Source organism: Mugil cephalus, chromosome 8 (assembly GCF_022458985.1).
Source record: "Mugil cephalus isolate CIBA_MC_2020 chromosome 8, CIBA_Mcephalus_1.1, whole genome shotgun sequence".
Lineage (NCBI taxonomy): Eukaryota > Metazoa > Chordata > Actinopteri > Mugiliformes > Mugilidae > Mugil > Mugil cephalus.
The window spans coordinates 360,001-375,000 of NC_061777.1; the positions used below are offsets into that span (position 1 = coordinate 360,001).

At 43.0% G+C, this 15,000-nt stretch overlaps 2 protein-coding genes across 3 annotated transcripts in view; both read left to right on the forward strand.

Annotated features, from left to right (window-relative positions):
• The first annotated feature begins 4,119 nt into the window (after positions 1 to 4,119).
• ercc6l (excision repair cross-complementation group 6-like) lies at positions 4,120 to 13,208 on the forward strand. Of its 2 annotated transcripts, XM_047593051.1 has the most exons (4): positions 4,120 to 4,285; positions 5,285 to 5,323; positions 8,002 to 11,603; positions 11,637 to 13,208. In XM_047593051.1, the coding sequence occupies exons 1-4, from the start codon at positions 4,230 to 4,232 to the stop codon at positions 12,566 to 12,568; spliced, it is 4,629 nt and encodes a 1,542-aa protein (XP_047449007.1). In that variant the 5' UTR covers positions 4,120 to 4,229; the 3' UTR covers positions 12,569 to 13,208. The 2 variants fall into 2 exon arrangements, with proteins under 2 accessions (XP_047449007.1, XP_047449006.1); XM_047593050.1 differs by having other exon boundaries at positions 8,002 to 13,208.
• Positions 13,209 to 14,493: 1,285 nt separating this feature from the next.
• LOC125012072 (disintegrin and metalloproteinase domain-containing protein 9-like) overlaps positions 14,494 to 15,000 on the forward strand; it is a 21,310-nt gene continuing 20,803 nt past the window's right edge. The window contains exon 1 of the mRNA XM_047591690.1: positions 14,494 to 15,000. This exon is cut by the window's right edge and continues 130 nt beyond it. The gene's annotated coding sequence lies outside the window, so the exon portion shown is untranslated.

The following is a 15,000-nucleotide window of genomic DNA, read 5'->3' on the forward strand; positions in this document are numbered from 1 at the left end:
AACGCAACCCAGAGTTGCTGCTAACGAACTGCTGAAATAAAGAATGAAACTGGACAAACTTGACGCGATGCATAAAAACAATAAAGATGAAAATTTCTACGTTTGGTATTTTGGGGAGAAGACTAACACCAATAAATCTGTAGCTGATGCTTGCAGTTTTATGCTAAGCTAAGCTGGCTACTGTTGAGAATTCTTACAGGAAATAATAATTGTTTGATTCAAATATTATCAAAATAGTTATTTATATTTTATTATTTATTGGGTCAGGGTCAATTTAAAACATAATTTAGGTGAATATACTGCAAATAGTAGCCTCCCTGCTAATAGTAGCTCTTCTTAGCCTCCCAGCTAAAATATTAAAGTTAATATTATATGTATTATGTATTATACATTAATATATATTAATGTAAATGATGATTTAAAAAAATTACAAATAAAATAATGTGATAAATTATCTTTGCCTCCTAAATGCGCCACAATCCGCGCTGTTTCGCTGCTGAACTACTTTTAAAACCACCGAAGAAGAAGAAGCGCTGTAAACAGGAAGTGTTTTACATCCTCTGCGTTGTGAAAAGTCGCTGTTTTTTAAATCTATAATTCTGTTTAAAGAACGACTTTAGCTGCTGTTGACGACGGTAGAAGAAAAACTGAGACTTTATTTGAGTGAAATCTTTCTCCGTTTTTGTTTCTTTGTCCGTTTTTTCATCTGATTTTCAGTCATGAACTCAGGAGGAGAAATGACGAACGCTCAGTTATTTCAGCAGGTGAGAAAAGTCTCAACGATTTAACTTTGGGTTTAATCGTGTTTGTCAAAGATATAACCACAATTTGATTGTTCACACAAAAACAAGACACAAAAGAGACATATTTAAATATAAATGCACGTTTATTTATATTGTTCACAATAACAAACTGTCTTTATCGTCTCTACTTTCTTTAATTCTATAATTCTACTTGACTCGTGATATTTGTCATGAAGAGTTAAATTATTATATGTAAACATGATGAAATAAAAGGGACTGAGACAAACCACTAAATTAACACTTTTAAATGAACTAAATTAACGTTGTTAGAAACAAACCCGACATGTTTGGAGGCTCTTCTGAGGCGTCGCTGGTTGTTAGTGTTTATATCGGCCTCCTTTGGATTTTTAATGAATCCGATAAATCAGCTGATTTATCTGAGGTGGTTTCTACCTGTTTGCCAGTGATAAAGCTCCTGGTCCTGGTTCAGAGCTTTGTGAGATCTTCCTGATCTCAGCGTTTGTTTCAAACGACCTGAATGTGTCAGAAATCAGAATCGGCTTAATTGGCCGAGTGTGTGAACACGTACAAGGAATGTGACTCCAGTCACTTTGCTCAATGATACAAGAAAATAAAATCAACAGAAGAAACGACATCAACCTAGAAACACTGAATTATGTTGCATTATTACAAGAAAGTTTTGGATTCTGCGTCAAGAAGCTTCTCTGGAGAAACTGGAGCTGAAACGGACGCGTCAGAGGAAACGTCTACGAGAGACACAACCAGCTTCACCATGAAGAACCGGGTCTGAACCAGCTTAAAGAAGAGTCCAGACAGAGCTTCTGTCAGAAAACTCATCCACGTCCAGCTGACAAAGTCACTTCCTGGCAACGCAACCACAACACTCAGGCTAACGGAGCCACAGCCTCCACGACCGACAGCACTTAAAAAACCCAGATCACTGGAGTCATAACCTTAACAAATACAAACCATCTGAAGCAGAACGGTGGAGGATAAAACCGCATCGTTCCAACCTCCAGCTTCACCACAGGAACCTCCAGCAAACCAGAAGCTCTGCTAACGCCCACAGCAAACTCCAGTGTGACACAATAAACCGTCCGGCCCGTGGGATTTATCGGGTTCTTCGTCTAAATTCAGGACTTGTGTTAAAATCTGTTGATGTCATTTTATGAGGAAACTTAAAAACATGTTAAACCTTCTGTAAACTACATTTATTCACACAGCTGCTGTAAAATGTTGTAAAGTCATGTAAATAAATCCACATGTCAGTTTATATTGGATTTATTTTTGGTACTTACATTGTGGATTATTTACCTGGTTTCACTTTTCTCTGTACATGTGATGAATGAATCTGATCGTGTCGTCAGGTGTTGTCTCTGTAAACAGAAACCGTCCTCTCCTCTAAACGTGTGTTTTAAATGTAAAGTAAACATGTAATCTGGATTCTCCTGGTAATCAGATTACTGATCCCGCTGTAATCGCGCCTGTCGTCCTGTAGATGGCGCTGCTCCGCTGGCTGACCTCCCAGAGCGATGAGGACCGGGGGATGTTGGCGGCGGTGACGGGCGTCCAGGTCGGCAGAGAACTGCTGAACCGGCTCAGTGGTCAGGACAAGGTGGACGCCTTCAAGGTCAGTGGACACGTGGACATCTGAGGACATGTCCGCGTCCTCGCCAGCGTCTCACTCTGTTTCTGTGGTTCGTCCTCAGAGAGACTGCATCCTGAGCATCGCTGCCTTCATCAAGCAGAACCCCAGAGCTTCACAGGCTCAGATCAGCGCTGAGGTGGAGAAGAACGTTGTGCTTTTTGCTGCTCGGGTCAAAGCTCTGGAGACGGCGCCGATCGTCTGAGGTCCTTCCTCAAACCACACGTCTTTACTTCTCACCTCTTTTCTCCGTTGTTCTTTGTCTTTTTATGATGCAGTTAATGTTTAGGACTGATTCTCCTGATCACAGCCTCCGTCAGCGAAATACATAATAAATAAAGATGTTTTCACTCTTTCATTGATCTGATTTTCCACCAGCGTCGTCTCTGGCTCCAGCCATAAATACAAGAGGAAACAGTCACTACGTCACAATGTGAGCAAAGGGCCTCGTTAGCTTCATCTCTGGGTTGTGTCTTTATTTCTGATCCAGGGTTTTGATCTGAATAGATTTTAACATCCTACAGACTGAATACACAGACAGATTTAACCACAAACATCAGGCTACTGAACAGTGAAGAATCTGGACTCTTGAACACCACACGGTGCACAAACAGGAAGTGACATAATATAAACCACACCCCCACGTCTGAAGCCTTCAGGGGAAACCTGCCGCTGAACAACGTGGGAAAGGTTTCACATGACTGTGTGAACTCAGGATTCATCGTAGAGTCCAGGAGAAACTTACAGCTGTTTTCCTGCACGATGTGGTTTTTACTGAACTCGTCTTGAGCTCACAGACACGTTTATATCCTCTCATCTTCAGCTCAAACTATATAAATATTAAAAACAATATATTTATCTTATACTGTGCCAACACTAACTCACATATAGATCTGACTCTCACTGTTCATGCTGACATGTGTATTTAAGCGTCCACTTCAATTATTCTGTGTTTCTGTGTGTTCTTCTAGTTGTGTGCATATTTATGAGAAATGTGTAATGTTAAAGGGGTTAGTATTAAACAATAAGGGTTATTTGCCTGGAGGCAGCGGGTGGAGAGGAGGAACATGTCAGAGCAGAGTAAAGGTCTGTCCACTGAGTCTTAACATGTGTTGTGCATGGAGCATATTTCAGAATCAGAGCGACGGAGCCTGTGACTCAGTTCCTCTGCTGAACAGAAAAAAACTAAAAACTAAAGTGAAACTGAGACGTCTGCACTGGTTGGGTTTAGTCCAAGTCTTCAGGTCCAAATGAGTCGAGGAAGGTTTGGAAAATTACCGAAATGCCGACACACCCAACAATATGTAGCTGACTGAGCTATTATGAATATTATGAACACATTCTACAGATGGAGTAAATGTTTGTCTATAAACTGGAGCTAGAACATCATCTACAATAAAGGAAATAACAGATAATCACTGAGGAGACATGAAATAGACTTTAATGATCCACCAGGGAAATAGATAAATCAACACTACGAGTAAAACATGAATAAAATGTTAATTATGAAAATATAAATAAGTCTACAATCAATCAATCAATTAAAAATAAAGACAAATACATTAAGTTTCATTTTTCTTTCTCTGTAACTGATGTAAAGTCTCTTCCACACACCAGGGGGCGATGTGTGTCTGGTCTGAGCGCAGCCAATCAGCGAAGAGGGACGTGCTTCCGTCACGCAGTGCGTCCTCTGTGATTGGCTGGAATGAATTGGCGGGGGAAGCGCTTCCGTTTTAAACACAATAACAGAAAGAGAGTTTGGGACATTTAGGGAAGAAGAACGTGTGTTTCTTCTTGTTTTCTCCCATTTAACTTCCATCATGGACGTTTCTCATCTGAACGGCGAAGTTTCCAAGATGAGCGAGAAGCTGGAGAAGTGAGTAAAGCTAACGAAGGCTAACATGCTAACCGCCCTGGTTAACATTACTGAGCTGAGCTAATGCTAACGGCATTTTTTATTAATGAAGCTTCTATCTACGTGTTTAAGTTTCATCTCACATCTTTTAATTTAATTTCCCAGCGCTGGAAAAGAACCGTCACATTAAAACCAGACTTTAGTTTTAGTTTAAATTGAACTTTCTCCATCACACTGACATCGGCTGTAGTTCTGGTTGTGATTTAAATATTTAAATATAAATTCACATAAAAGCAAAAACACTGTTGGTTTAAACCCGGAGCTCATCACGTGTGTCCTTTTACTGTGGCGTTCATGGGTTTATTTCTCTCAGTGGAGAATGTGAGGACATTTCTGTCACTGTCAAAGGTCAAAGGAACCGAGGAAACACCAGCGAAACATATTTCAAGTTGACATTAAACAGTTTCTGGAGCCTTAGTTATTATTTACGTCCCTGTGACGTCACAGCTTCTGAACACGTTTAAGGTTCAGTTCTGATGTGAGTTTGGTCTTTAAAGTAACTGATGTCAGGGCAGAGAATCAGCTAAGAAATAATTAGTGACCAGATGTTTGAGACCACGTCACTGGATGAATGAAAAACTAAAATAACCTCGAGAACGTTGGTTTAGAGAAGAATGAAACTAAAACTACTCGACGTCTGGAGACGCTTTAACGCCACGACTGAACATCCATGTTTGTACCTGTACAATCAGGTCAGACTCCCAACATGTTTCTGGACTCACCTGGTCTCAGTCTGTTTGTAAATAAGCAGCAGCGCCACCATGTGGTCAGTAGAATAATGTACCAGCTGCTGCCTCTGATGGATCTCTACCTACCACTGGACCAGAACCAGGACCACATGGTCCCTGGTTTCCTGACGTTAGAGACCGAAAAAGAAGAAGAAAAAGAAGATGATTAAATGTTAAATGTTGTTGACGGATGTAATTTGGTGGTTCTGACTCTGTGACTCTGTCCTCACAGGTCTTTGTCCATGGACGACAAGATGGAAACATACCACAGGTAGAAATACACAAGTACACATGATACACACCTGGAGGACATTTTACAAATACATGAATAAATAATCAATATGTTACAATATCTCTCTAGGTTCTGTCTTTATTTCTGATCCAGGTGTTTGATCAGCTGATCACTGGCTGTTTATAAGTTATATCCATTTTAGTTCAGTCCCAGGGTTTTCTATGATAATCAAATCTCATGTCTGTAAATATTAGAAAGTGGAGAATGTGCCTCCTTTAACTCAAGCTGAAGAACATTGAAGATGAAGTTTTCCTCTTCTGAGTTATAAACACAAGAGACGAGAACTAATAAATGAAGCTGGTGTCCGGTCCTGCAGTAACTCATGTTGACCAGCAGGTGATCATCCAACACTAGAGGACGACACGGACTAAAAATGATCCTGATACATTTCACCATTTTGGTGATAATGATAAAAATCATTATATAAAAAAATCTAGTTCTAATCCATGTTTCTGAGATGACTCTGAGTTTAAGTTTGTTTTACGTTGTAGTGACTAATCAAATAGTCTGAAATTTGAAAACGTCTCCATGTCTTCATCCAGGTAAAGTAGAATCCTTCGGTTCTGTCTCCGTCTCTGGCTTCGCTTCTCACTGACTGAATGAACTGAAATCCAGGGACATTTTCAGCTGTAGATCAAAGTTTTTTTATTTGTTATTTCTGCTACAATGTACAAGAGAAACAAAGTCTTGTTTTAGATTAAAAGCAGTGCAAAAACAGGAAATACAACATAAATATAAGAAACCCTGCATAATAAAAATACAATAATACATAAGAACAGCAGCAGCAAAGTTGAATGAACAAAGTGCATTAATTAAAATACAAAAAGATTCATATTTATTCATATGTATTTATTATTCATATATTCATATTCACCAGCGACCGTAATACTCGTAGTCTGCAAGCAGCATGTTTTTTTTCGTCATTTTCGGGGACAGGTCGTTCAAAATGGGGACTGTCCCCCAAAAATCAGGGACGTCTGGTCTCTAATCTACCAGAGGACGCGTCTTCCTGGTCTCTGAACCAGTTCATCTTATTGATGAGGAGCCTCGTTTAGCTTCAGATGCTACGTCCACGAGGACGTTGAGTTCTTTGAGTCGACTGTCATCAACCTGTGTTTTTCATATTTATCATAAGATATTTTCTTATTGTGGAGATTGTTCCTGGAGGTAAACAAACTCTAACCGTCTGAAAGATGAGTCTCCAGGAAACATTTCTCTTCTTTTAAGTGTTGCAGCGTCAGTGTTTGCTGTTGTTTGGTTGCAGCCTTTGACCTGAGTGACTCCATGGGTTGTGTTTAGATGATGTCCTACTAACACCCACGTTACACTAGTCACTGACTAACACTCAGAACACACAGTATTAGTAGCTTTTGTGTTAGTCAACCTCCATTAAAATAGAAGAAGTTTTGATTCATGAGCTAAAATAAATAACTGCTCATGAACTGATCCCTCGTGGTAACAGCATCGTATTTTTCATCAGCCTGAACGGGGGCTTTAGTGAAGGTGGGGTCATGGGTGGAGCTAGCTCTTCTTCTCTTTGAATAGGAAATACAGCTAATGATGCTAACTCTCCATCACTCACTCCTATCGAGAGTAGATCAGTTCAGTTTCATATACATTCATGATCTATGGTCTCTGGTCTTTTCTGGAAAGGTAGAAAAAGGTGTTTACTTCACAGTCACTTTACCTCAGTCTGTGAATCCTGACCTGCTTTTATTAGCATAGAGATGAAGCTTTATCTTTTTAAATGTTTTGTTGATGAGCTGCTTTCGTTTGTTTGAGTCGTTATAAAAACAACTACATGACGGAAAAATCTTTTAATCTTTATTGTTCAACCAATAAAAACAAACAGAGGACGAAACGCTACTTTCTTGTATAAAGGTGCTATTTTGTCCATGTTACAGCCTGTAGCTCTGTTTTGATTCGTACACTGGAGGTTATTTATTCCACAGTCCAGCCAGTGGCTCAGTCCACGTTCTTGTAATGAATTTTTTAGCCACAAGAGATATGATCTTCAACAGGTATATGTCATTTTTACCTATTACCACATTTGATATCAGTGCTAGATATATAAACCAGGGATCATTAGCAATATTTAATCCATAGATTTACCCCTTTGTTCAGAACTTCTTCCCAAAATTTTCATACATGACCAAAATATACGAGAGTGGTTGTCTACAACACAATTGTTGTTGACCCAAGTGTCAACAACAAAAACCTATGTTAAATTCTTTCTCCCATTTCACTTTTATATTCATTGTGTTTCTTCCCAGTTGCTTCAGTAAACCTCTGTACAGTTCAGAGACACTTCTTGAAGAAGTTGACTTCGGTCAACACCTCAACACCTTCCAATGAGATTTCCTTCTTAATACCTCGTAAAAGACCAGGGGTTAAATTCATTTTAGTTCAGGTTCGCACATAAAGCCCAGTGTTATTTCAAGGAGACCGGACCAGTAACATAACAGAATAGTAAGTTATAAATAAATTAATTCAGCGGGTCAGATTGGTCCCAACTGGTTGACTGGTCAACCTGGGACTGAGAGAAGTGTAATTTGTATTTTTATGCTTATAACCCACAGCTACTGTTCAAAAGATCAAGCTTCAGAGTTTTAGTATTGACTATAACCTAACCCGCTGATATCCTTTTATTGTTGTAGATTCATTCAAGACGGTAAAGATGCAGCAAGACAGGGGGACATGCACAAAGCTCTGGAGTTCTTTAAAAGGGCGCACAACATTCACCACAGTCAAAAACTAGAAGGCCGGATAAAGAAAATTGAAGAGCTAATTTCACAGAACGACTCAGAGGACGAGGACGATGAGGAGTTTGTCAACGTGAACGACAGCGGCTTGATGCTTTTTAAGGAGCTGCACGATAAGCTGTACGACTACCAGAGAAGCGGAGTGGCCTTCATGTACAGCCTGTACAGAGACGGTCGTAAAGGTGGGATCCTGGCAGATGACATGGGCCTCGGTAAAACCATCCAGGTGATCTCCTTCCTTTCTGGCATGTATGACAACGAGCTGGTTAAACACACACTGCTGGTCATGCCGACCTCCCTCATCACAAACTGGACCAAGGAGTTTGCTAAGTGGACTCCCGGCATGAGGGTGAAGGAGTTCCACGGCGCCAGCAAAGGGGAGAGGACGAGGAATTTGGAGAAGGTTCAAAGAAGAGGTGGGGTTATTATCACTACCTACACCATGCTCATGAACAACTGGCAGCAGCTGTCGTCATACCAGGGCAGGGAGTTCACTTGGGACTACATGATTCTTGATGAGGCACATAAAATAAAAACTTCAACCACCAAAACGGCCAAAAGTGCCTCGGCCGTACCCTCAAAAAACCGGATTCTTCTCACAGGAACTCCGGTCCAGAACAACCTCAGAGAAATGTGGGCTCTCTTTGACTTCGCTTGTCATGGCACGCTCCTTGGCACAGCTAAAACCTTCAAAACGGAGTACGAGAACCCCATCACCCGGGCCAGGGAGAAGGACGCCACCCCAGGGGAAAAGGCTCTGGGCTCACGAATGTCCGAAAACCTCATGGCTATAATAAAACCCTACTTCCTCCGCAGAACAAAGTCAGAAGTGCAGAAAAAGAAAATGAACGGTACAGATTCATTCAAGGAGGGACACTCAGACAAGGGGGACGACCAAAACCCAAATGTTCGAACTGGCTCTGGAGCAGTCATGCCCAAGCTGACGAGAAAGAACGACCTGATTGTGTGGACTTACCTGAGCGCCGTTCAGGAGGACATATACAGACAGTTCATTTCTTTGGACCACATCAAGGAGCTTCTTCTGACCACCAGATCTCCTCTGGCTGAATTAACCATTCTGAAAAAGCTGTGCGACCACCCGAGGCTGCTTTCTGCTGGCGCCATTGCCAAGTTAGGCTTAAAGGAAAACGAGAGTCCGGAGAGCGAAGACACAGAGACTGATACCAACAGCATCGCTAGCGTTTCTGAAGACACCTTGATATCAGAGTCTGGGAAGTTAGTCTTTCTGGTGGCTCTTCTTGAACGACTCAGACAAGAAGGCCATCGCACGCTCGTCTTTGCTCATTACAGGAAGGTGCTGGACATCATCGAGCACATCCTTGGCAACAGAGGCTTTAAGGTGTTGAGGATGGATGGTACAATAACGCAGATTGCAGAAAGAGAGAGGCGAATCGCTTTGTTCCAGTCAGACGAGTGTTACTCCGTCTTCCTCCTGACCACCCAGGTCGGAGGAGTTGGCATCACCTTGACGGCAGCGAACAGAGTAGTCATCTACGACCCCAGCTGGAACCCAGCTACCGATGCCCAGGCCGTTGACAGAGCGTACCGCATCGGCCAGACTGAAAACGTTGTCATCTACCGGCTGATCACCTGCGGCACGGTGGAGGAAAAGATCTACCGGCGCCAGGTTTTCAAAGACTCTCTCATCAGACAGAACACTGGGGACAAGAAGAACCCATTTCGTTACTTTAGCAAGCAGGAGCTGAAGGAGCTGTTTTCCCTGGAGGACACTCGGTCCTCGTCCACTCAGCTGCAGCTTCAGGCGCTGCACTCCAGACACCGACGGACAGACCCCGAGCTGGACGAGCACATTGCCCACCTCCACGCCATGGAGATGTTTGGGATCTCTGACCATGACCTCATGTTCTCCCTCGACGTTAACCATGAAGAGGCTCCTGAAAATCAAGAGGAGCAACACTACATCGAAGGCCGGGTCCAGAAGGCCCAGGAGCTGATGAAGGCTGAGTCGGAGTTGCAGATGCAGTTGGCCGAGAGCATGGCATCCAGCACAGAACCAGCCTGGCTCAGACAACCAGTCGACAACAACAGAGAACACAAACCAAGGAATCCAAAATCGAGTCCTTCACTTCCACAGCATGACTCAAATGATTCACCAATTGTTTTGGATTTGGACCAGTCAGGTTCCGAAAAAGAGAACAGTCCACAGAATCTGAGTAAACAAGTTATTGATCTGACTACAGATGAGAATGGAACCGAAGAGGAACATGACCAAGTTAATCAGACCCTAAACTCACCAAACACCCGGCCAGTCAAACGGGAGAGGAGTTACCTGGAAACCACTTCTCCTCAGAAGACGATGGAGGAGGCTTTGGTTCTGTCAGATTCTGTTGATGGTGGTTTGGGTGATGTGGTCGATGCCTCTTTTGAAAAAGTCATGGACAAGTCTGAGGCTGCAGATGAGGGTGTAACCGAAGAGGAACCCAACGAAGTTAATCAGAACCTGAACTCACCAAATCTCTGGCCAATCAAAGGGGAGAGGAGTTACCAGGAGGCCACCTCTAACCAGGAGGTGATGGAGGAGTCTGTTGATGCCGGTTCAGTGGATGTGGTAAATCCCTCTGTTGAAACAATCATGGACAAGTCTGAGGTTGTAGATGAGAGTGTAAATGAAGAGGAACCTGATGAAGTTGACCGAAACCTGAACTCACCAAATCTCTGGCCAATCAAAGGGGAGAGGAGTTACCAGGAAGCCACCTCTAACCAGGAGGTGATGGAGGAGTCTGTTGATGCCGGTTCGGGTGATGTGGTAAATACCTCTGTTGAAACAATCATGGACAAGTCTGAGGTTGTAGATGAGGGTGTAACCGAAGAGGAACCTAACGAAGTTAATCAGAACCTGAACTCACCAAATCTCTGGCCAATCAAAGGGGAGAGGAGTTACCAGGAAGCCACCTCTAACCAGGAGGTGATGGAGGAGTCTGTTGATGCCGGTTCGGGTGATGTGGTAAATACCTCTGTTGAAACAATCATGGACAAGTCTGAGGTTGTAGATGAGAGTGTAACCGAAGAGGAACCTAACGAAGTTAATCAGAACCTGAACTCACCAAATCTCTGGCCAATCAAAGGGGAGAGGAGTTACCAGGAGGCCACCTCTAACCAGGAGGTGATGGAGGAGTCTGTTGATGCCGGTTCGGGTGATGTGGTAAATACCTCTGTTGACGAAGTCATAGACAAGTCTGAGGTTGTGGACACTTCAGTGGGCGACAGCAGCTCGTTGTTCGTTACTGCAGACGACGAACAAAAGCTAAATGAAGCTTCACGCTCAGAACAGGACCCCTTCCAGATGGAGGTCGGTCCGTCTGGTGTCACTCCACTTCAGAACAAAAGACACTCTGTGCCGCAGGCGTCCAACTCCAGCTTCAAAGCCGACGCATCGCTGAGAGCCGGCTCTGGGTTAGAGTCCTACAACGGCAACTTCAACTTACTGCTGGAGGACAGCGAACTCCTCTCAGATGGTGACATTCTGGATGATGACCAGATGGAAGCCGCGGAGCAGAGGCTTCTGTCTCGGCTCCAGATGGAGCGAAGCTTTGACATCAATAAATCTCTTTGTGAGAATCAACAGAAAGAAGCGTCCAGGCGAAGCGACGACATCGTGAACGGCCACGACTCTGACATGGACAAGTCCGTGGACGACTCCTTCGTGGTGACTAAAAAGAAACGAGCAGCGGTGATTTATGACAGCGACGAAGAAGAGGATGATGACGAGGAGCCGCTGATGAAGAGTCAACTTGAAAACTCCTTCCAGGTCCTCGGAGCCTCCACGCCCAAATCTGCACCTTCCGGATCCACCCCCCTTCGGTCGAGGAAGAGCGTTGGATTAAACTCCTCTGTGGCATCGCGGAGGTCCCTCCTCCAGTCCATCATCGAAGACATGAACAACCACAGCCTCATGTCGGGGGAGGAAGAAAGCGATGATGATTATGATGTGTCCGAGGCCAAGGAAGTGGAAAAGGAAGAGGCCGAGGAGGAGGAGGAGGAAGTGGAAGAGGAGGTTATTGGTTCAGGTCAGGATGAATCTCTAGAGTTGGGGGAGACAGTAAACACAGAGGGGGAGGAGGAAGTAGAAGAAGAAGAGGAGGAGGAAACTGAAGAAGAGGAGGCAATGGAAGAGGAAGAATATAAAGACTCGGGAGAGAAGATGAGCTTCAACCTGGATGAATCGACGAGCGATCCTGAGCTCAGTTCCACCGAGAGAATGGATCAGTGCACGGTGGTGAATGGGACCAAAGACCTGGACCAGACCTACGACTCCCTGATCGGGAGGGGCAGGGAGTGCTACAGCGCTGGAAACCTGGTGGACGCCCTGGACTTCTTTGTGAGAGCCCTCGACATCAAATCTGGAGACCCTGAAATTCAGCTCAAAACCATCCAACTGTACCGAGAGCTGAGTCAGAGGAGCTCAGCGCAACAATCCTGAAGCTAAAACCGTTTCTAGCACAAACGAACACCAGCTGATCAGTACCGGGCGATCAGGGTCCAACAGGCTGGACTGGAGTCATGCTAGCAGCTCTCTGTGGCTACATCAATGCTAACACGTACATGTGTTTACTATTTACAGTAAAATATATCAGATTTGCACATAATTGGACAAAAATAGCAGCCAGAGCTCGGTCTTCATTTTATCCGTCCGTCTGAAACTTAAATATCCTCTGATTCCTGTACTGCAACTGCAGCGTTCAGCTTGTTTATTTTAGTCATAATTCTAATGAACTGATGAGTCTCTTTGAGAAAATGAATCCAACAGCTGCTGAGAACTCATCAATGCTCCTTCTTTCACGTCACAGTTAAAACCTTTGGTTTCTGACTCAAATGTACATGAGTGACTTTCCAGAGAAACTGATGTTTGCACAAAATATTTTAGTAGAAATCTCTTTCTTTTCTTTTTTTTCTGTAACGTTCCTGTTGGTGGTTGTGTGTTTGTGAGAATGAACAGAGAGATGTGTAATGAAATGACTGATTATCTTTTCTATTCTGTTGATACAACAAAAAAATACAGTTTGTTTCTCATTTGTAAATGTTCAAGTTCAGTTTTCTAGTAAAATAACTTCTTCTCTGCATCCTCTGAGTTTCCATGAGTCCTGACGGATTCACTCATTCACTCATTCACTCATTCATTGGACATTTTCTTTCAGTTTCTTTCAGTAAATGTTTAAATGGAACATTTGTATTTGGCAAAATTACCATTTAAGGGTTGTTCAAGTTTACGATCATATGAGAAAGTTTACATGAGCATTTAAAAAAAAAGAAGAAAACAAACTAATCTGCTGCTAATGTTTCATTCATGTAGGACATTTAATTCAAACCTAAACTTAGTCTGTTTATTCATTTCAATAACAGCAGAATAACAGCAAAACATGAATCAGAATCAGCTTCTCTAAACATGTAATTAGTCTCATAAAAGTAAAATACCAATATACGAGTTTAATATAATAAAACAAATCATATGATTCTTGTTATTTAAAAGCTAAAAATGGTGAATTGGTTCAGTTTTAGTCAAGTTAAATTTAAAACTAACTTGTTTTGAACGCTGTCAGCTAAATGTCCCAGTTTACAGGTGACACGTGAACGCCTCACGGTCTTTACGTGGGGCGTGTCTTCAGTGTTGGCTGAGCTGCGCATCATTACGCGCCCTGACCAGGATGTCCCATGACTTCCGGTGAAGGTCGGAGAGGGGCGCTACACCAGAAAGGGCGCATGCGCAGTCATGAGTTGTTGAAGTCCCTACTTTCGCGATTAGATGTGTCACGTGAACGGAAGTTGACGTCTGGCTTGTGGGCCTTCAAAATAAAATGAAATTGAATAATCTAATATTGATATTTAAAGGATCATTTTTATACTCAGTCTAAAGCAAAACCTCCATAAAGTCTTTTATTTAACTTCGACCATTAAACGACTCAAATAAACAATAAAAATAAGAAAAAAGCTCTAAGTCATTTTAACAGAGACCGATAGGAAACGTTTTCCTGAATTTAAAAATGTTAAATCCATGTTATCCTTTTCTCAGGTTCATTTCTTTTCTGTATCCCGGTCCCTCCACAGGAGCTGGTCCATGTTCTGGTTCTGGTTCTGGTTTCTTCGTGGTAAAAGGAGTTTTTCCTTCACGCTGCTCTGGATGTTTCAGAACGGATCCTGTAAAATGTCTTGAGACAATTTGTGCTGTTACATATGATATAGAAATGAAATGTATATTAAATACCAGCATTAAATGTATCAATATATATAATTATTAATTAATACGTGAGCGTGTTTCGTGTTTAGTGGCTGATTAAGACTTTGATGGAATTTAATGAATCACAAGGGAAAGTAGCTGAGTTCCTGCACAGAAAGAACCACAAGTAAAATCTAGTTAAATAGAATAAAACTAGTGTGAGCTGGAACTTATAGAGTCAACATATGAAACAGAGACGGAGCTAAATCTAAATTACGTCCATGAGAAGCTGAATAAGTCTAATTCTGGAATCTGCTCCTTTTACTCTGAAACGTCCCGGAAGCAGCGGCTGTTTCTCGGGAGCTTGTGTCTGGTTTAGGTTGAGTTTACTCGGGTGGGAATCGGTGGATCCACCGGGAGGGAGGACAGACTCGTCTCCGGCCGCAGATCGTGTCTCCAGCGGCGGATACAGACGCTCCGGGTCCCGGGACGAGGGGGGACGTTTGGATCCGGCTCAGATCAGGAAGGTCCCGGAGAAATGAGTCCCGCTCCGGGGGAGGAGGGGGGGGCAGCGTGTTAGTATGAGGCGGCTGGAAGACAACAAGTACAGGAAAAACTACAGGAAGAGTTTTCACACGAAGAAGAAGGAGGAGGGGGAGGAAGAGGAGAAGAAGAAGAGGAGGAGGAGGAGGAGACGGTGT

Coding starts and splice junctions, on each gene's coding strand:
- ercc6l (XM_047593050.1), top strand. CDS start 4,230: ATGGACGTTTCTCATCTGAACGGCGAAGTTTCCAAGATGAGCGAGAAG. Junction 4,286..5,284: donor ATGAGCGAGAAGCTGGAGAA/GTGAGTAAAGCT, acceptor CTGTCCTCACAG/GTCTTTGTCCATGGACGACA. Junction 5,324..8,001: donor AAGATGGAAACATACCACAG/GTAGAAATACAC, acceptor TTATTGTTGTAG/ATTCATTCAAGACGGTAAAG.